The 19436-nt window shown below is 41.8% G+C and overlaps 13 protein-coding genes across 13 annotated transcripts; 5 read left to right on the forward strand and 8 right to left on the reverse strand.

Annotated features, from left to right (window-relative positions):
• Positions 1-277: 277 nt before the first annotated feature.
• GFD2 (Gfd2p) lies at positions 278-1978 on the forward strand (the record flags this gene model as incomplete). The annotated part of the gene is made up of 1 exon (XM_033909026.1): positions 278-1978. The coding sequence occupies one exon, from the start codon at positions 278-280 to the stop codon at positions 1976-1978; it is 1701 nt and encodes a 566-aa protein (XP_033764917.1).
• A 109-nt stretch (positions 1979-2087) lies between these two features.
• GRX1 (dithiol glutaredoxin GRX1) lies at positions 2088-2420 on the reverse strand (the record flags this gene model as incomplete). Its single annotated transcript, XM_033909027.1, has 1 exon — positions 2088-2420. The coding sequence occupies one exon, from the start codon at positions 2418-2420 to the stop codon at positions 2088-2090; it is 333 nt and encodes a 110-aa protein (XP_033764918.1).
• Positions 2421-2931: 511 nt separating this feature from the next.
• LSB5 (Lsb5p) lies at positions 2932-3996 on the forward strand (the record flags this gene model as incomplete). The annotated part of the gene is made up of 1 exon (XM_033909028.1): positions 2932-3996. The coding sequence occupies one exon, from the start codon at positions 2932-2934 to the stop codon at positions 3994-3996; it is 1065 nt and encodes a 354-aa protein (XP_033764919.1).
• Positions 3997-4036: 40 nt separating this feature from the next.
• Positions 4037-4543, reverse strand: MXR2 (peptide-methionine (R)-S-oxide reductase; the record flags this gene model as incomplete). Its single annotated transcript, XM_033909029.1, has 1 exon — positions 4037-4543. The coding sequence occupies one exon, from the start codon at positions 4541-4543 to the stop codon at positions 4037-4039; it is 507 nt and encodes a 168-aa protein (XP_033764920.1).
• A 158-nt stretch (positions 4544-4701) lies between these two features.
• On the forward strand, positions 4702-5742 carry STE50 (Ste50p; the record flags this gene model as incomplete). Its single annotated transcript, XM_033909030.1, has 1 exon — positions 4702-5742. The coding sequence occupies one exon, from the start codon at positions 4702-4704 to the stop codon at positions 5740-5742; it is 1041 nt and encodes a 346-aa protein (XP_033764921.1).
• Positions 5743-5929: 187 nt separating this feature from the next.
• Positions 5930-6823, reverse strand: RRP7 (Rrp7p; the record flags this gene model as incomplete). The annotated part of the gene is made up of 1 exon (XM_033909031.1): positions 5930-6823. The coding sequence occupies one exon, from the start codon at positions 6821-6823 to the stop codon at positions 5930-5932; it is 894 nt and encodes a 297-aa protein (XP_033764922.1).
• A 358-nt stretch (positions 6824-7181) lies between these two features.
• HIS4 (trifunctional histidinol dehydrogenase/phosphoribosyl-AMP cyclohydrolase/phosphoribosyl-ATP diphosphatase) lies at positions 7182-9581 on the reverse strand (the record flags this gene model as incomplete). Its single annotated transcript, XM_033909032.1, has 1 exon — positions 7182-9581. One exon carries the CDS (start codon positions 9579-9581, stop codon positions 7182-7184), a length of 2400 nt encoding a protein of 799 aa, XP_033764923.1.
• Positions 9582-9840: 259 nt separating this feature from the next.
• BIK1 (Bik1p) lies at positions 9841-11163 on the reverse strand (the record flags this gene model as incomplete). Its single annotated transcript, XM_033909033.1, has 1 exon — positions 9841-11163. One exon carries the CDS (start codon positions 11161-11163, stop codon positions 9841-9843), a length of 1323 nt encoding a protein of 440 aa, XP_033764924.1.
• A 220-nt stretch (positions 11164-11383) lies between these two features.
• Positions 11384-12580, forward strand: RNQ1 (prion domain-containing protein RNQ1; the record flags this gene model as incomplete). The annotated part of the gene is made up of 1 exon (XM_033909034.1): positions 11384-12580. The coding sequence occupies one exon, from the start codon at positions 11384-11386 to the stop codon at positions 12578-12580; it is 1197 nt and encodes a 398-aa protein (XP_033764925.1).
• A 432-nt stretch (positions 12581-13012) lies between these two features.
• On the forward strand, positions 13013-14551 carry FUS1 (Fus1p; the record flags this gene model as incomplete). Its single annotated transcript, XM_033909035.1, has 1 exon — positions 13013-14551. One exon carries the CDS (start codon positions 13013-13015, stop codon positions 14549-14551), a length of 1539 nt encoding a protein of 512 aa, XP_033764926.1.
• A 90-nt stretch (positions 14552-14641) lies between these two features.
• HBN1 (putative nitroreductase) lies at positions 14642-15223 on the reverse strand (the record flags this gene model as incomplete). Its single annotated transcript, XM_033909036.1, has 1 exon — positions 14642-15223. One exon carries the CDS (start codon positions 15221-15223, stop codon positions 14642-14644), a length of 582 nt encoding a protein of 193 aa, XP_033764927.1.
• A 729-nt stretch (positions 15224-15952) lies between these two features.
• On the reverse strand, positions 15953-16534 carry FRM2 (type II nitroreductase; the record flags this gene model as incomplete). The annotated part of the gene is made up of 1 exon (XM_033909037.1): positions 15953-16534. One exon carries the CDS (start codon positions 16532-16534, stop codon positions 15953-15955), a length of 582 nt encoding a protein of 193 aa, XP_033764928.1.
• Positions 16535-17253: 719 nt separating this feature from the next.
• AGP1 (amino acid transporter AGP1) lies at positions 17254-19155 on the reverse strand (the record flags this gene model as incomplete). The annotated part of the gene is made up of 1 exon (XM_033909038.1): positions 17254-19155. The coding sequence occupies one exon, from the start codon at positions 19153-19155 to the stop codon at positions 17254-17256; it is 1902 nt and encodes a 633-aa protein (XP_033764929.1).
• Between the last annotated feature and the right edge of the window lie 281 nt (positions 19156-19436).

A 19436-nucleotide genomic window follows, 5' to 3' on the forward strand; every position in this document is an offset into this window, starting at 1 on the left:
CGACCTAGGATCTCAAAAGCTCTTCATAAAACCGAAAAAGATATTAGGAAAGGTTTACACTTGTACTTTTCTCTCTTTGTTCTTGTCCTACAAGAAGTGAAAAAAATTTTCATTGCGTGGGTCCATCCGTGCACCATTTCTGAAAAATTTGCGATGAGCATCCCTCAAAATCCGTATTATCCGCTAGTATTTTGAGACCCAACAGGACAACATATAAGAAGGGGTGGAGGAAAGAAGGCAATGAGAACTTGTGCCCTGCTCGAGAGGCCAGATCCTCATGCATGCTCAAATAATAATGAGAGATAATAGTAATAACAGCAGCGATAATAGCGTTCATTGGGAAAGGAGGAATAATAGCGGTGCAGGACACCGCTATCGTTCCAGAAGCGGTAATACCGGTGCTTTGGCAACGAAACTAGGTAGTGGGACGCTCCCCGTCAGGGGATTAGTAAAGGACCGAACGGGGAGCGGCAAGATTGCGGGCTGTGTGGAGGCGTTTCTGGACGCCAGGACCCGATTGAATACGCCCTGGGACCGTGCTGAGTGCAACTGGCTGGATCAGGTGGATTACTATGTACAGTTGAGGAAAACCGCATTTTCGAAGGAATTGGACCTACTGAGGAAGCCTATGATCGATTCGTATGTGGTAGAGATGAGGCAGAAGTTTGATGCCTCCTATAGACAGTCCAGGGCGCAACTGGAAGCCAAAGTGGCACAGGTGGAAAGTGAATGGCATGCAGTACATGGCGATGTGCATTCAAAACTAGAAAAACTGGTGGAAGAACGTCGGTTCTTGAAAAGATTAAGCGACACGATTGTACCACCCAGGTCCAAAAGATCACAGCGACTGTCGCCATTGACCAAAGAGGACCGGGCCAACGGTATCTGTCCGCAGCCCAAAGGAATGAAGGACATCGCTTGGTTCGAAGCCATCCAGAAGAAAATGTTGGGAATGGGTGGTACTATTAAGCTCCTGGAGACAGAACAGAAACTACTGGCTGACGAGAAAAACACCGTCAGGAAGACGTTTTGGCCCATGGTGGAAGCGCATTCTGGCTCGAATGAGTTTGCTTACCTGGAAAAATGCATTAGGCTGATGGCCTCTCAGAGAGCAATATGTTTTTGTCTCGATATAGAGGCCTTCGAAACGAACCAGAACGTAATCACCGAAATCGGGATTTCCATTTATGACCCTAGGGAGAACATGGTGCCATCAATGGTTCCGATTACGAAAAATTACCATTTGATTATCGAGGAGTCGTTAGAACTTAGAAACCAAAAATGGGTCTGTGATTACAAGGATTGCTATTTACTAGGAGAAAGCTATGTCTTGAGCTTGAAGGAATGCGTGCATTTCATTCAATCGCTAATCAACTATTATTTGGTCCCGGTGACCGAAGAGGATAAGACATGGTCAAGGGCCTTCGTTGGACACCACGTGAGCGGAGATCTTAAGTGGCTGGAAACCATTGGTGTTAAATTCCCCGGTAGAGGGTATGAGGGCCATCTGGACCATACGCTGCTTCTCGCTGAAACCCCCAGTGATCTAGACGTGTTCGTCTTGGACACTGAGCAGTTTTACAGGAAATCGTACGGTGGAAAGGGGGGCAGTTTGGGCAAAATTCTCCGCTTGTTCGAGATACCGCATGCGTTTCTGCACAATGCCGGTAACGATGCGTATTACACCCTGCATCTGTTCATGAAGTTTTGTGATATTAATTTCAGGAAAATAAGTGGCATGGATGACGTTCTTAAAGTAATGAGCCAAGTGGAAATTTGGGGCGAAAGAGATGTGCGGGAGCCCAAAGTGGTGCCCATGTCGTACGCCATCTCCATCGAGGAGGCAGTCAAACATCGGATGTACCGCAAGAGTGTCAAAAGTAGCAGGAAAGAAAGAGTCTGCCAGACGGAATTCGGTGGGTTAACCTATTTTGGAACTGCTAAAGACGCCTTCACAAGCACTCTTCCGACATGTTAATCATATCCATTGATGGTTTTTCCTGTAAATACACACACATGCCTATACACATATGTACACATATACACTCATTATAAACCTATGTATGGGGAAAAAACTTCGTCTGCCTTTAGTTTGCAAGGACAGGTTCCAACAATTCCTCCAACTCACCAGTCTCCCTCAATTCTTGCAAGTCGTCGTTGCCTCCGATATGCTTACCATTAATATAGATGTTTGGCACGGTTCTTTGGCCATTAATCTCATGTAACGCCGCCTGAATGTCTGCGCCATCCTTCATCTCGTTCAATTGCAAAACCAAAACTTTGGACCTTGGAACCTTCAGCTTCTCGAAAAGCGTGTTTAGAGCTGCATGGCAGTATGGGCAGTACGTTTTGGATGCAACAAAGATCTCTTTCTCTCCAATAAGGTCCTTAACGTGTTTAATAGTTTCTTGGGATACCATTTTTTTTTTCTTTCTAAGATTGTTTGTATTTATTTGTATATGTATGCGAATGCTCGTATAACTGTTGCACAGATATCTTTATCTTACGCTAAATCCCTTTTATTTTATATAAACTTTTCACTTACTTTATATATTTTACTCCTTTCAAGATAAAATTCCAACATCACGTGAATCTGTTATTATGCAGTACAAGGAGAATCCGGAGGCGCAAGGGGGTAGTAAGACAATAGTGGCTAAACAAAACAATTATCGCACTCTGGAAACGCCATTGCTGCTGTTCGTAATCTGTAATAAGCTCATTCTGTACACTAATTGCACGTATTGTAGCTAATGAAGCATACTTTAAGGTGATAACTTTGAAACCCTTTCGAGGTTAACGTGTAAAGTGATTTAAAGTAGTAGCAGTATTCTATATGTTGTTTATCAATGTACTATTCTTCCTTAGGATGTTGGCATTACGGTTATGATGGTGGGAGAGTGATAAGGTGTTGGAGGCAGGCAAAACAAGGACATGGGGTTTCTTTCGGATCATCCGCATACGGCTATCACTGAGACGATCTTTCGAATTGTCTCTTCAAGGGACTACACACTAGAAGTGGAGCTATCTCCCTTGATTCAGCTTATCAAAGCAGATCACAACGACTATAACTATACTGTCAACCAGGAGGAGGCTGCGCGAGCACTTAGAAAGAAGATAAAGTATGGGAACCGGCTGCAACAGTCCAGGACTCTGGACCTTTTGGATCTGTTTATTTCACAGGGCGTTAAGTTTACAGTCATGTACAATGATGACAAGCTGCTGCAAAGGTTGAAAGGGATGGCCACGAACTCTGAGAACAGTGGGTCCGGTGAGAAGTATGAGCCTAGGATTATCAAGAAGTGTGCAGCATATGCTATTTCGTGGTTAAACTACATTACTCAGAACAGCCTGGAGAATGCAAGGGCCTATGCAGGCCTTTATCAGTTGGGCCAAACGGTTAAACAAAGGTACTCTAAGAGCAACCGTTCTGGTCGTAGTGGTGGAGGAGCTGGCGGACGGTCTAACTTCATGAATGATAGTGCTGACGACACTTTGTACCAGTCCAACTCGTTGACCAGCGCCGATAGATTGTATAGGATTCCACAGATCAATATGAACAAGGAGGCACCCAGGATTCGGCTCATAATCAGTGATGCTCTCGCGTCCGCTGTGTCGTTACAGAACTCTCTGATCGGCTTGCCTAGGGGCAAGTACTCCACGGACGATGAAGAGGCCACGTCCAAGTTCATCCAGGCCAGGGCCATCAGGAGGAAAGTTCTTAGATATTTGCAATTGGTGACGGAGGGTGAGTTTCTGGGTAGCTTGATTCATGCCAATGATGAATTGGTGGCTGCGTTGACTGCATACGACGACCGAAGCGCTCAGGACGATAGCAGCGATGAGAACGATCATGGCTCGTACGATGACGATATTTATGATGAAAATGAGCAGGATAACAGCAGGTATATCGACAGCGAGTCCTCGGAGGAAGAGAGTTTATCTTCCTATCAGCCGTCCACGATGTCAAACCCATTCGGGGATCATAACAAAATTTAAAGAAGTATGTACATATACATACGTATATAAATATAGCACATTAATCCTTTTTGAAGTTCAAAGACGCACTATTAACACAGTGTCTAGTGTCCTTAGGTAAATTTAGCAACTGTTTCCACCCTTCACCTTCAAACACATGTCCCAGATGTCCACCACACTTTGCACAGCATATCTCCACCCTTGCAGGCATTAGAGAATTGTCACGGTGGTATGTGATGGCCCCAGGGGATACCTCCTCATAGAATGCGGGCCATCCGCAACGAGCATCAAACTTGGTGCTACTTGAGTACAACGGTTTGTCGCAGTTAGCACAATGGTAGACACCAGACTCCTTGGTGTGTAAATAGGCACCAGTGTTCGGCCTTTCAGTGGCCTTATCTCTGAGCACCATCAGCTGCAATGGCGTCAGTGCATCATTCCACTTCAGGTCGTTCGATTCGCCACTCATTTTCTTGCTCGTATTCCAGTAACGTGTCAGTATAATGCTTCTTCTACCTAGAAAAGTTCTACGTGAAGTGAGAGCGTACAACCTGTTCAACTTATTCATTTTTTGATATTGCTTCCTCTCTCCCTTATTTAAACTATTATCGGCGACATATTTCCCAATAGGTGAAGCTGAAAAAATAGTATCGCTAATTATAACGAAGAAGCAAGCTCAAAGGACTCCAGAATACAGAGGTAGTACTACCAGACATAGCAAACCAGATGGGGGACGAGAAACAGACCATCAATGAGGGCTCGAACGATGCTTCACCGGATCTGGACGTGAATGGCATGATATTAATAAATAATGAAGACTATTCCAAGTGGTCGGTCGATGATGTAATCACTTGGTGTATATCCACGCTGGAGGTGGAAGAGACCGACCCATTATGCCAGAAACTACGAGAAAATGATATTGTAGGAGATCTTTTGCCGGAATTGTGCTTACAAGATTGTCAAGACTTGTGTGAAGGTGATTTGAATAAGGCTATAAAATTCAAAATATTGATTAATAAGCTAAGAGACACCAAGTTGGAGTGGAAGGACGACAAGACTCAAGAGGACATGATAACAGTACTGAAAAACTTGTACACCACTACATCTGCGAAATTGCAAGAATTTCAATCACAGTACACAAGGCTGAGGATGGATGTCTTAGAAGTAATGAAGACCAGCTCAACCTCGTCTCCTATTAACACGCATGGACCTTCCACTACGGCGCCTTCGTCAAACAACACAATTATACCCAGTAGTGATGGTGTGTCTCTTTCACAAACAGATTATTTCGACACAGTTCATCACCGACAATCACCGTCAAGGAGAGAATCCCCCGTTACGGTATTTAGGCAGCCCAGTCTTTCCCATTCAAAATCTATGCTCAAGGATAGCAAGAACAAAGTACCCCAAATATCCACTAACCAACCTCATCCCTCTACGGCTTCAACGGCAAACACACCGGGGCCATCGCCTAACGAGGCGTTAAAACAGTTGCGTGCATCTAAAGAAGACTCCTGTGAAAGGATCTTGAAAAATGCAATGAAAAGGCATAACTTAGCAGATCAGGATTGGAGGCAATATGTCTTGGTCATTTGCTATGGGGATCAGGAAAGGCTGTTAGAATTGAATGAAAAGCCTGTGATCATATTCAAGAACTTAAAGCAACAGGGTTTGCACCCCGCCATTATGTTAAGAAGACGGGGTGATTTCGAAGAAGTAGCAATAAAGAACGGAAGTGACAATATCACCCCAGGCGGAAGACTCTAATGTTCACTCACCGTATATATTTAGTAATTTATATGGATAGAGTAGCATGTGTGCTAGCAGAAATATATCGAAAAAAAAAAACTGATGCCTTTAAACTTATACTATATTATACTGTATTATATTATTTTATATTATTCTTTTTATAGATATATTGAGATATGTTGAATATGATGACGGAGATGATGGTTTAAGTGTATGGATTGAACTTTCTCTTGGCTTTCATTACCTTGATTCTTTCTTGATCTTCCTTAAATTTACTTAACAACTGATTGATCTCCTGCTTTTTACGTTCCCTAACCTGGAATCTATAGAAATCTTTCTTTGCCTTTTTATCTATATTTGAAATTGGCTTAGCCTTATTTTCATGTTTGGATAGTGGATTTTTGTTTAAAATTTTCTTTCTTATGGAATTCAATGACTTAGTGTTCTTTCCTACAACTAATGTGAATCCGTCCTCATCTACTATGGAGCTTTGAATATCCTCTTGCGCTTGAGCTTCACGCTGTTCAAAAATTGCCATATGCGTATGAATATCTTCTTTCAAATAATCAATATCTAGTGGTTTATAGAAATTGACAAAAGTTGCAAATGATGGAGTCGTATAGGTCCATTCAAATAGTTCGCTTGGATGCTTGGAATGCAAATTCGAGTACTTCCTTAAAGCATTCCAGCAGTTATTTATGCTTGCGGTATCAACAAATTTTAATAAAGCTGTATTCCTTGGTGTGTATCTCTTCTCGTTGATGTCGGCGGGGGACATCAGATCGGAGGTCAATGCTGATAAATCCACTTCATGTAAGCCAAACTCATCGTTATATAGTAGTTCCTCTACATGTGATACTGTATCGTATTTCCCACAGAGTTGCCCAACAAATTTTTTCATGTGCTCTATGTTAGATAGGAGTGGAAGATTGACCAAAAACAAACAATTAGATTCGTTGGCATTCGAACTCTGGTGTCTTTTAGCAAACATGAAATGCAAGGGAGTTTCTTTGGTTCTGGGTAGTGCTTTGTGATCCGGTAATTTAAACGGCACCACTATGAACCCATTCTTCATGGTGCTAATGTCTTCAATACCCATCCCGTAATACTGTGCCTGAGATTTGTTATCTTTCACCTAACGTGTGCGCCTTAAACACCTCTTGCTTTACCATCCTCTCAGCGTTCTCTCTTCTCTTCACCTACTTGTTTCTTCAAATGACCAAAAAGTGAAAAATTTTCCAATTTAACTCATATCGTTTGACGTGATATCAATTCTGATAACTATCAGTTAATCAATAATTGATACCTCCTCCTGCTACCGCTTTCATTTTAATCCAAAAATTGTGACTTTCACGTTATCATTCATTACATAGTGTATCTCTATTCATTCAAGACTATATTTTGATATATATATATTTTTTTCGTTAGAATGTCCGAATTTCCAAGTTTGAAATAACTTACTGGAAATCCTTTGGGATCAACCCAAGCTTACTCATTCTGATTTTCACAGCGTTTCTGTGACCATCTAGACCTTCTTTCTTGGCAACACACATCACAGCTCTACCGATGTTCTCTAAACCCTCAGGGGTAATGTTTTGGGCAGTGATAAACTTTTGGAAGGTTGCAGTGTTGGCACCACTATATTGTCTAGCATAACCGTATGTTGGTAAAGTATGGTTGGTACCACTTGAGTAATCACCGCACGATTCTGGAGTGTAAGCACCCACAAACACAGATCCTGCATTGTCAACCAATTTAACGTAATCGTTAGCGTTGGCGATCTGCAGAATCAAATGCTCTGGTGCGTATTGGTTGGACATTTCAAAGGCTTCTTCGTAACCGTCACAAAGAACGATTGTACTGTGAGCAATACATTTACGAACAATATCCACACGTGGCAGTTGTAAAGCTTGATTGTGAACGGCATCTTGAATTTCCTGGATTTTCCTTTCGCTCAAGTTGACACCAACAAGGATGACTTGGGAATCAATACCATGTTCGGCTTGTGATAGCAAATCACTGGCAACAAAGTCCACATCAGCATCTTCATCGGCAATAACTAGAACTTCACTTGGGCCAGCTGGCATATCAATGGAACATAGAGCTTGAGTGTCATTCTGGACATACATCTTAGCAGCAGTCACAAATTGATTACCTGGACCCAAAATTTTATCCACTTTAGGAATAGTTTCTGTCCCGTAAGCCATAGCAGCAACGGCTTGAGCACCACCAGCTAGAACAATCTTGGAAGCACCAACCTTTTCTGCGACGTAAACAACTTCAGGTGAAACTTTACCATCGGATTTTCTTGGTGGAGATGCGAATACAATTTCCTTACATTGTGCGACCTGAGCTGGAACACCAAGCATTAATGCAGTACTTGGTAAAATGGCAGTACCACCAGGGATATACAAACCAACCTTTTCAATTGGACGAGGGAATCTGGAACACAGAACACCAGGTTGGGTTTCCACTTCAAGAGTCTCTGTTGGCAATTGAGCAGCGTGAAACTTGCGGACATTTTCAATTGATAGATCCAAAGCTTCCTTCATTTCCTCGGTTAAACCTTCAAAGTATTCCTCTGGAAATGGCGCATTAAGAACAGGATCGGTCAATTTTACACCGTCAAACTTTTCTGTGTACTCCAAAAGAGCAGAGTTACCTTTGTCTCTAACGTTTTCAATAATCGGGTTGACTAAATGCATAATTTCAGAAGTTTTTTGAATTGGTCTGCTCAAGGCTTTCCTGACACTAACCTCGTCGGAGGCCTTCACTACGTCTAAGTGAATTGGGCCGGTCAATTTTTCCTCTTCAGGTTTTGCTTCTCCCACGAACTTTGGTTTAGCATCACCTTTCCGTCTTGTAATCTTTAGGTGCTTCATATTCAAATTATTCTCGACGTCCCTCAATGAAACATTGTTCGCCACTAATTTGGCCAACGCAAAGTAGAACAAGTCGGCAGCTTCCCAAGAAATTTCTTTCTTACCCTTCGCCTCAGTCAGTTCTTCAGCCTCTTCTTTAATCTTGGCATCCAACAATGCAGGATCGTTGAATAGTCTTCTAGTATAAGATTCTGTTGGAGCGTCTTGTAGCCTTTGTTTTAGTAAAGATTCTAGGCCCACCAAACCATGCTTGAATTCACCAAAGCAAGACATGGTCTCCAGGTGGCAAAATCCAACGTTTTCTTGTTCAACGATGAACTTTAAAGCATCAGAATCACAGTCAGTAGAGATTTGCAGAAGCTTTTGACCATTACCAGAAGTTTCGCCCTTGACCCAGATTTCATTCCTAGAGCGAGAATAATAAACACCACGACCCAAATCAATGGCCTTTGCTATAGATTCCTTGGAAGAGTACACCAACCCTAAACAACGCTCATATTGGTCGACAACTAGTGTGGTATATAAACCGTCAGGACGGTCTGTACGCACTTCAGCAATCACTTCTTTGGTCAAAAAATCCTTGCTTAATTGCTTTATGGACACGATTTTATCTTGCGAGAATTTTTGTTTTACCATGAATTCGTTAGAGAAAACACCGTTCTCCTCGACAACAGCACGTTCCTTTGGCACATTCAATTGCCCAACCAAGTGTTCGACTGTTTTAGCGTCCTGGCTAGCAATGAACAGAGAAGAAACTCCGTTGTTTAAAAAGGCAATGATTTCATCATCACTGAATTTACCACTTGGCAAGGACAAAGCTACCAATGGAACTTCTTCCTCCTTGGAAAACTGGAGGATTTCTTCATTACTCAGGCTCGAGCCATCCAAGAGCACCTGACCAACAAGGGAAACGTATTCTTTCTTGGTATTCCATGAGGCCAGATCATCAATTAACGGTAGAATCGGCAAAACCATTATTCAAAAAAATTGTTAACTATTATGTTACTATTACACAGCGCACTTGTAGTATGATATTCTTATGTATGTACAACACACATCCAAGGTGAATATAACGTTCCTTATCTATTATATACATAGTATATTACTGTTCATAGTCATATCCTTTTCTTACCTTCTCTATCGAATGACTGATAAAAAACATGAGTCACTGTGCATGGGTTTAGCAATTAATTAACTAATTTACCGGAGTCACTATTAGAGTCAGTTCGACTGCTTAGAAGAACTGCTGGTTGTCAGGATTATGATGGGGGCATTCAGCTGTAATGTGACCCATCGCATCACAATGCTCACACCACTGTTGTCTTCCTGCTGTGGAATCTACTGGTGCAGGGGGGTCGAAAATGGGTAATGATTCCACGGCTGGTTGTGCTTGAGCCTGTTCCAACTGTTTGATCCTTTCTTTAGCCTCTTCAAGTTTTTTCGTTAAGGATGCTACCTCCTCCGATGAGGAATCTTGTGGTTTTGTCGAAAATAATTCCTTGCTCAAGTTTTGGTATTCTTTACTTAGCGAATCGTTATGCATTTTCAACTGTTCGCGTTCTTTAGCCCACTTCGTCTTGTGCAATTCGAATTGGTCTTCTATGTTGCGTAATTGTTCCACCTGTTTTTTCAGGAGTTCGACATCTTCGTTGCTACCAGTGAGTTGGCTATGAGAAAGATTTCTTTCTTCGTTTTCTTTGATCTCTTCGTGCAATTGGCTTACGACAGCAAGTAGCTGTTCATTCTCAGAGTCAAAAAACTGCTTTTGTTTAGCCTGTTGTCTGCGTTCCAGTTCCAGTTGCTGCTTGAGATGGTCGATCTCTTTCTCTCTTTCTTGTATTGTGGCTTCATATCTATCAAAAGTCGGTTGTACTTCTTCGAGGACCATTCTTTGGTCATCCAGTAGCCTCTTGTAGTGTAGTTGTTTCCTTTGTAACTTTTCGATGGTCAATTGAGCTTCTCGTAATTCAATTGTAACTTCGCTGCTATTATAGTCATTCATGTGGCCGTTGTCCGGTTTCCAGTCGTTGCTGGTGTTGTGATTAGCCTTTCTCTCGGATGATAGAATAGAATCAACCTCCATTCTGTCTTCTCTATTATCGTAGGCAAATTCTTGCTGGTGATGGTGATCCGACGCCTCTTGGTCCATCGTCTGCTGATTGCCGCTGTGTCGACTGGTGATCCGGAAACTTCTCATTGGCGTGGGAGATTTAGGATCATCCATGGGAGAGAACTGATTTGTGAGCCTCACGATAGATCTGTTCTTGGGTATTGATAGCGGTTCCATCGTCGTTCTTCTCGAAGTTTGCGATATTGATGCCTTCTCAATCAGTGATGCGACCTTTTGCAACTGGATAAATAGTCCACTTTGAGGATACTCTGTTTGAAAATACTTCTTTCCCATGAATGACCCATCGTTCTTACCAATGTTGGCAAGCAAGTCCACACCAGCAAACATTCCAGCTTTCGTGTCCACTGGTCCTACGTATTTCAGTTGTCCACGCCCCAAATTGGGGATCTGTATGAAACAGCCTATCTTCCTTTGGTATCTATCCATGGTATTTCAAATGCATACACAGCCAATCAAAGCTCAGCGCCTCTTATCTTGTCCTTTGATGCCTGCCTTGTTCGATCGGTTTTGGTGTTTTAATCAATTGCCCTTTTGAAAAATCTTATTGTCCGCAACTTATTTGAAGATGCCCAACCTACAGAAGAAAGGAGAAAGTTCATTAAAAGGACATACATAGAGCCATATAAAGGTATAGAAAAGATCAGAAATGGACACCAATAAGTTAATCTCAGAGGCTGAGTCTCATTTTTCTCAAGGAAACCATGCAGAAGCTGTTGCGAAGTTGACATCTGCGGCTCAGTCGAACCCCAATGACGAACAAATGTCAACTATTGAATCATTGATTCAAAAAATTGCTGGATACGTCATGGATAACCGTAGTGGTGGTGCTGATGCCTCGCAGGATCGTGCTGCTAGTGGTGGTTCATCTTTTATGAACACTTTAATGGCAGACTCTAAAGGTTCTTCCCAAACGCAACTAGGTAAACTAGCTTTGTTAGCCACCGTGATGACACACTCTTCAAATAAAGGTTCCTCTAACAGAGGGTTCGACGTGGGTACCGTCATGTCAATGCTAAGTGGTTCTGGCGGTGGGAGCCAGAGTATGGGTGCTTCCGGCCTGGCTGCCTTGGCTTCTCAATTCTTCAAGTCAAGTAACAATTCTCAAGGTCAAGGTCAAGGTCAAAGTCAAGGCCAAGGTTCCTTTACTGGTTTGGCGTCTTTGGCTTCGTCTTTCATGAATTCCAACAACAATAACCAACAAGGTCAAAATCAAAGCTCCGGTGGTTCCTCCTTTGGAGCGTTGGCCTCCATGGCAAGTTCTTTTATGCATTCCAATAATAATCAGAACTCCAACAATAGTCAGCAAGGCTATAATCAATCCTACCAGAATAACAATCAAGGCTACAATAATCAACAGTACCAAGGTGGCAACGGTGGTTACCAACAACAACAACAACAACAACAACAGGGACAGTCTGGTGGTGCCTTTTCCTCATTGGCCTCCATGGCTCAATCTTACTTAGGTGGTGGACAAACTCAATCCAACCAACAGCAACACAATCAGCAAGGTCAAAACCACCAACAGCAATACGAGCAACAAAGTCAAAACTATCAGTATCAACAACAAGGTCAGCAACAGCAACAAGGCCACTCCGGTTCATTCTCAGCTTTGGCTTCCATGGCAAGTTCCTACCTAGGCAATAACTCCAATTCAAACTCGAGCTATGGGGGTCAGCAACAAGTTAACGAGTATGGCAGAACACAACATAATGGTCAACAGCAATCTAATGAGTACGGAAGACCACAATACGGCGGAAACCAGAACTCTAGTGGAAACGAATCCTTCAATTTTTCTGGTAACTTCTCTCAACAGAACAATAACGGCCACCAGAACCGTTACTGAGTTAATGGTTCGGTTCGCTTTTTTATTATTTTGTTTTACGTATTTTTTTGTCTACATATAACTTTACTTTTTTTATTGATGGGGCTCCAAGATAACTATGTTGTCAGTGATGCCCCAACCTTTCTTTAGCTTCTATAACTTGCTATGTGGACCCTTTTGAAGCTGTGCCATCTTTGCAGGATGCCCTTTTTGACGTATTTAATGGTACAATTTTCGCGCTGTCTCATTTTGGTGCGATGATGAAACAAACATGAAACGTCAGTAATTTGAAACAGATAGGATATCTCAAGCAAAAGTTTTATTTAAATATCAATGTAAGAATGGCTTTGTAAAGTCTGTGCTGCCTTTTAAAATATTTGGATACGGAATTTCTTTAACTTTTTCTTTAAAGAACAGAGTATTAGTCACCAAGCGCTTGTTCTGAAATTCAAAATGGTAGCAGCAATAATGCAGACGACAACAACTCTCCTGACGACAGTGGTCGGAATGTCCACTACTTTAGCATCGAGTTCCATATCTTCGCAAGGTAGTCTCTCTATGAGTGCAACAACAGCAACGACAATAGCAACATCAACACATTCTACACCGTCAAATCTATTATTTTCTAATGTTGCATCTCAGCCGAAATCCTCTTCAGCAAGCACAATTGGGCTGTCAATCGGGCTGCCCATCGGAATATTCTGTTTTGGGTTACTTATACTTTTGTGTTATTTTTACCTCAGAAGAAATTCGGTGTCCATTTCAAATCCACCTATGTCAGCTACGACTCCAAACGAGAGAGAGTATCGTCGTCGCACTGGTTGGTTCTCGCGAATATTTCGGCAGAATAAACAAGAGTATCAGAATTCATATTCTAATCGTGATATTGAGAAGTATAACGACACCCAGTGGACCTCTGGGGATAATATGTCTGCAAAAATACAGTACAAAATTTCCAAACCCATAATACCGCAACATATACTGACACCCAAGAAAACAGTCAAGAATCCATATTCCTGGTCCAATAAAAACATTTCATTAGACCCCAAAGTGAATGAAATGGAGGAAGAGAAATTTGTGGACGCCTTCTTGTATACAAAACCACCGAATATTGTGCATATTGAATCCAACATGCCCTCATATAATGATTTACCTTCTCAAAAAACGGCTTCCTCAAACAAAGCTGCGTTGAAAACAGGTGAGAAATGGAACTATGAGTCTCCACTATCTAGATGGTTCTTGAGGGGCTCTACGTACTTTAAGGATTATGCCTTATCAAAAACGTCCTTAAAGACTTCCACAGCGGCTCCACAACTGAAGCAAATGAAAATGCTCTCCCGGATAAGCAAGGGTTATTTCAATGAGCCAGGTGTATTGCCAGATGAGCGATCGCCCATCTTGGAGTACAATAGCACTCCCCTGGATGCAAATGACAGTGTGAATGACTTGGGTAATATCACACCAGATTCACAAATCACATCTTATCGCGACAATAACATTGATCTAATCATGGCAAGACCGAATTCAGTGATATACGGTACTACTTCAAAACAAACTTTGGAAACCAATTTCAGCGATCGTCATATTCGCAATAATAGCATTGAGAAGCACAAATTGATAATACCCACAGCATCAAAACCACCAAAAAAAAGAAAAAAAAGAAGACAAAGTAAAATGTACCAGCATTTACAGCATTTGTCACGTTCCAAACCATTACCACTTACTCCAAACTCCAAGTCTAATGGAGAGGCCAGTGTCCAATTAGGGAAGACGTACACAGTTATCCAAGATTATCAACCTAGATTGACTGACGAAATAAGCATCTCATTGGGTGAAAAAGTTAAAATTCTAGCTACTCATACCGATGGATGGTGTCTGGTGGAGAAGTGTGATGCACGCAATGTCGGTGTTCACGTCAGTGTTGACGATAAAAGATACCTCAACGAAGATAGAGGAATTGTGCCTGGTGACTGTCTCCAAGAATACGATTGATGAAATTAAGAAAAAGAAAGAAGAAAAAAATATTTATATTGACATTCGCATTTATTCTATATTTATAATTCTGTAATAATATACTGCTTTTTAATTGAATATTTCAACATCGTTCTTAATGTAGGTCTTTTCACCTGGGGGAGCAGCTGGGGTACCGAAGACTAGTTGGGCTTGTACGGTCCAAGATTCAGGGATCTTGCTTGGTAGAGCGGCTTTTATGTAACCATTGTAGTGCTGTAAATGACCACCCAAGCCCATAGCTTCCAAAGCAACCCATGAATTGATTTGAGCAGCACCAGAGGTATGGTCCGCGAAACTTGGGAATGCAGCTGCGTAAGCTGGGAAGTCAGCCTTTAGCTTTTCAGTAACCTTGTCGTCGGTGAAGAAGATTACGGAACCAAAAGCCTCATCTCTAGCTGAAGCAGGTCTCTTTTGACCGGCGGGACTTTCTATAGCTTTAGTCACTGTATCCCAAACTTGTTTGTGAGTTTCACCAGTCAAGATAATAGCGCGATTTGGCTGGGAATTGAAGGCGGTGGGTGTTTCCTTAATGATGGTTTGTACGACGGATTGGATGTCTTTGATAGTAATTTCGCCAGGTAACTCCGGTTTTAAGGCGTAAATGGTACGACGGGCAGTTAAAGTTTTCAAATAAGTTGCAACAGCAGACATGATATTGGGTTGTTTCTTTTTTATGTTTGTAGATATGAGATACTCTGGTCTAAAAGAAAATCAGAAATTTTTCATTCAATTCGTCCTATATCGTGTCTTTATATACTGCAGTTCGGATAAGGTGCAAATGCCAAGACCCTAGTTCGAAAAGCTCGAGGAGCCCCAGGATCTTTTTCTTTACGTAATTTTCACGTAAAACGCCACAGTCCGGATTTTTTTTGGATAATTATTAATAACAGCGGTGCGATGCACTGAACGACAATGTAATAAGGCAGAGGTTCATTACTAAGCTAGGACGTTCTTGCATTTGCAGTGATGCTCGTTATTGGTAAAAGGAAGAGGAAAAGGCTCTGGTGAATAATGGTAGCCTGCAGTGTCTCCAAGCTTGCGCCTGCTAAACTTCTTGTTATGTAAATGATGCAGGCATCCTGTTTGTAACGCGATTATAAATTGATGCTAGTAAGTCAGAATCCCATGCATTACTTCTTTATGTTGAAGAGAGGGTGTTTACTGCCGAAATTTTTTTTTTTGTTTTAGAATTGTATTTATATTTATTTAGTATTTCTTAAGTTTGCTGGTATTATGTAAAGGTGTCACTTTAGTTCAAAAGCGTGGTCGAAAAAAACAGTGATGAATTTGTGATAAAAATGTGCTGAAGGACCAGCACATCGATAAAATGCCATCACTTCGCTAGATAGGTTGGCAGTTTTTTCATATGTAAGTTACTATTCAGTGATAGATGTTGATTATGTTATTGATAAAGGTCTTTTCTTCTGGCAAAGCAGTTGGAACACCAAAGACCAATTGAGATTCCACGGTCCATTCAGTCGGAACTTCTTGTGGCAAAGCAGATTTGACGTAGTCATTATAGTGTTGCAAATTAGCCCCCAATCCTAATAATTCAAGAGCAGTCCAAGACTGGATTTGCACAGCACCAGTCGTATGAGCGGCACATGTTGGGAAGGCGGCTGCCAAAGCTGGAAGATCCCTTTGTAGTTTTTCAGTTGATTTTTCATCAGTGAAGAAAATGACTGAACCGTAAGCTTCATCTCTGCAAGCCTCTGGTCTCTTTTTCGCAGCAGCATTTGGCATGCCACTCACAACGGCGTCCCAGACCCTTTTGTGTGTGTCACCAACGATGATAACAGCACGATTCACTTGCGAGTTGAAAGCTGTTGGAGTATTCTTGAGGATAACGTGTACAGTTCTCTTTACATCATCCAAACCAACACCTTGTGGTAATTCGGACTTCAAATTGTAGATGGTGCGACGGTTTGTAATAGCGTTTAAGTAGTTATTGGTTGGGGACATTTTTTTACCTCGAAGGTTTAGTGTTTTTGATTTTTGATGGTGTATTCAAGCATTAAAAAGCCAAAAACGTCCGTCCTTTATACCTCTATTTTCAATCACAACATGGTGTGTAGATAAGCACAAGGCCAATGATGGCCCTCCCAGGTATTACAGTGTGTCATATCTGCAAAACACATAGTGTGTTTTTTTTCTTCATCATTTATTGTCGCAGTAAGGAAACACGCAGTGCAAAGCTGACAAATTGAAAAATTATTCGGAAGAGCGTTGACATATATTGATTAATAATCCAGTTGCACTCGCACACATCACTTCAAAGATAAAAATATCGCAGAACAAGTTGATTAAACCGAATGCTTTAGTCACCCCAATATTCATTACAATTTAAAAATAAAGTTAATTTTAACGTAGATTCTAAAAACGCAAGAAGATCGTTCCTGGTGTCACAACGAAAACGGTTGCACCCCTACTAGGGCAAAATTGCTTATGGAAATGAAATCGAACCCCTCGTGTCACATTGAAGAGCAAAAGGAAGCCATTCTTCACTCACTTTATACACTTCCCCTTACAGGTCCATTTTTATCATATAATCTCTGTGTAGGATTTTTTTTTTCCCTCAAAAAAGAACTACATTTAAATGAAAATCGTCTATCATTACACATATGCTATTACTACAAAACAAAAGTACAAAAATGAATAAATATAAAAGTAAAAATGCTTTTTTAACACCAGAAGGCAGCCACCCTTCTCCAGTAAGGACCGTTCCTCAAACGTTCCCTATATTCTTCGTCTTCTTGCTTGATTAATTCTTCATCAAAGATTTGTCTGTGAGAGTCCAGATCGATCTTATCGGCCCTGATAAATAGTTTCCAATCCTTGTGCCAGACCTTGTAACCGACGTATAGTGCAATCAAGATTGGCATGGCCAAGTAGTTTTCGAAAAAGGCTTGAGCATCCAGCTTACCTTCACCAATAGGGGCGATGGCGACCCAGAATTGGGCGATCAGAATCAAAATCATCATGATGCAAGCATAGGCAGATCCCCAAACACCAGTTTGAGATTTGAAACCCAATTCCCCCAGAGACCTCCCTTGAACCTTCATGGCTCTTCTAAATCTAAGATGGGATAAACAAATTGCAGTCCATGTGAACAGTTGAGATAGACCAGAAATGGCCAATAGCCAAGTGAAAACTTGTTCTTCCTTGGGAGATGCTGCACAGAAGGCAATGACGGCAAACAACGCGGAAATACCCATGGCAATCAATGGTCTACCGGCTCTGTCAATGTAAGAGAAAACCTTGGGAGCATAACCTTGCTCGGATAAAGTTAAAAATAGACGAGCACTGGAGTAGAAGGAGGAGTTAGCCATGGACAAAACTGACAGTAGGATAACAGCGTTAATGAAGTGTGGGACGACACGGACACCGTGGGATGCGACGGCAATGACATATGGTGAGGCCTTAGTACCGCCACCGCCGGAGCCTAATAATTGATCTGAGTTGTATGGCACCAAGAAACCCAGTAGGATAATGGTAGCCAAGAACAGGAACAAGATTCTGTAGATCATTTGCTTGGCCGCACCTGGAATGGCCTTTCTTGGATTAGACTGTTCTGCAGTGGTGATGGCAATAAACTCTGAACCACCAAAGGCAAAGGCAGCGGTCACTAATGTTGCAACAACACCCTTAAATCTGTCAATAGCATGTTTACCGTTGAAAGCACCAGGATCGTGCCAGTACTTACCACCAATAAAACCATCATTACCAGCACCGCCAACATCGATGATAATACCAAGAATGAAGAACCCGGTCATCATCAAAATTTTGCAACAGTTGAAGAAGAATTCAGCTTCGGCGTAACCACGAGCACCAAAAATATTGATAGTAATAACCAGAACATAGAAAATAATGACGAACACATCCGGATTCACGGATGTCGTCCAGTATTTGATAGTCATGGATGCAGTCACCAATTCTAGAGGACAAACACACAGCCATTGCAAACAGTAAACCCAAGCGACCGCGAACCCGAATCCATCATCCACAAGGAAACTAGGGTACGCATTGTAGCCACCAGTCAAATTACTATACACTAGGGCCATTTCACCACATGCCTGGATAATACAGTACAAGATAGAACCCATGATACCGTAACCAATAAGTAGCCCAGCTGGACCTGCATGAACTAACGCAGTACCGTTACCGACCAGCAACCCAGTACCAATACCCGTACCCAACGCAATCATCAGAACATGTCTGGGCTGAATGGTTTTCTTCAGCGAGTCTGACTTATGGCCCGTATTAGGGACTATGTTGTCCGAACTTCCATTTTTTTCTAGTTCTTGAGCCTGTCTGGAAGAAGGAGAGATAGCCGATGTAAGATCGTTCATTTGCGTTGCTTCTGCTTCATCCTGTGGACCTTGATCTGCTCTTTTAAAGGAGTCGAAAAACCTACGTACGGCGGAAGTGTTATGCTGTTCGTAACCTAAATGAGGTTGTGAGGATGGACGATCATTGGAGTCCGTTTCGAAATATTCAATTTCATTATCTTGCTCCGTGGCATGTATTTCAGTGGAGCTATTTTTCAAGTCTTTCAGTTCGTATGGAGACTTCGACGACGACATTGTGCGAAGCTTTCTTGTCAAATTTAGCGTGCTTGTCTGCAAAGATTACATAACAGACTTCCTCCCATTATTGTGAGCTGACGATCAAAAGACAAAGCACTTATATATGTATGTAAAACACAAGAGAATACTGCGAAGAAAAAAATAAAAAGAAACTGATTAGGATATGAGTCTTGTTAGCGGACGAGGGGAAGATAGCGCAAGACACACGTATACCCGACCTATCCTATGCATCTTAGCCGTCTTATCAGGATTGATTTGCGCACCAGTGAAAGAGATAA

This window comes from Saccharomyces paradoxus, chromosome III (genome assembly GCF_002079055.1).
Source record: "Saccharomyces paradoxus chromosome III, complete sequence".
In the NCBI taxonomy this organism is placed as follows: Eukaryota; Fungi; Ascomycota; class Saccharomycetes; order Saccharomycetales; family Saccharomycetaceae; genus Saccharomyces; species Saccharomyces paradoxus.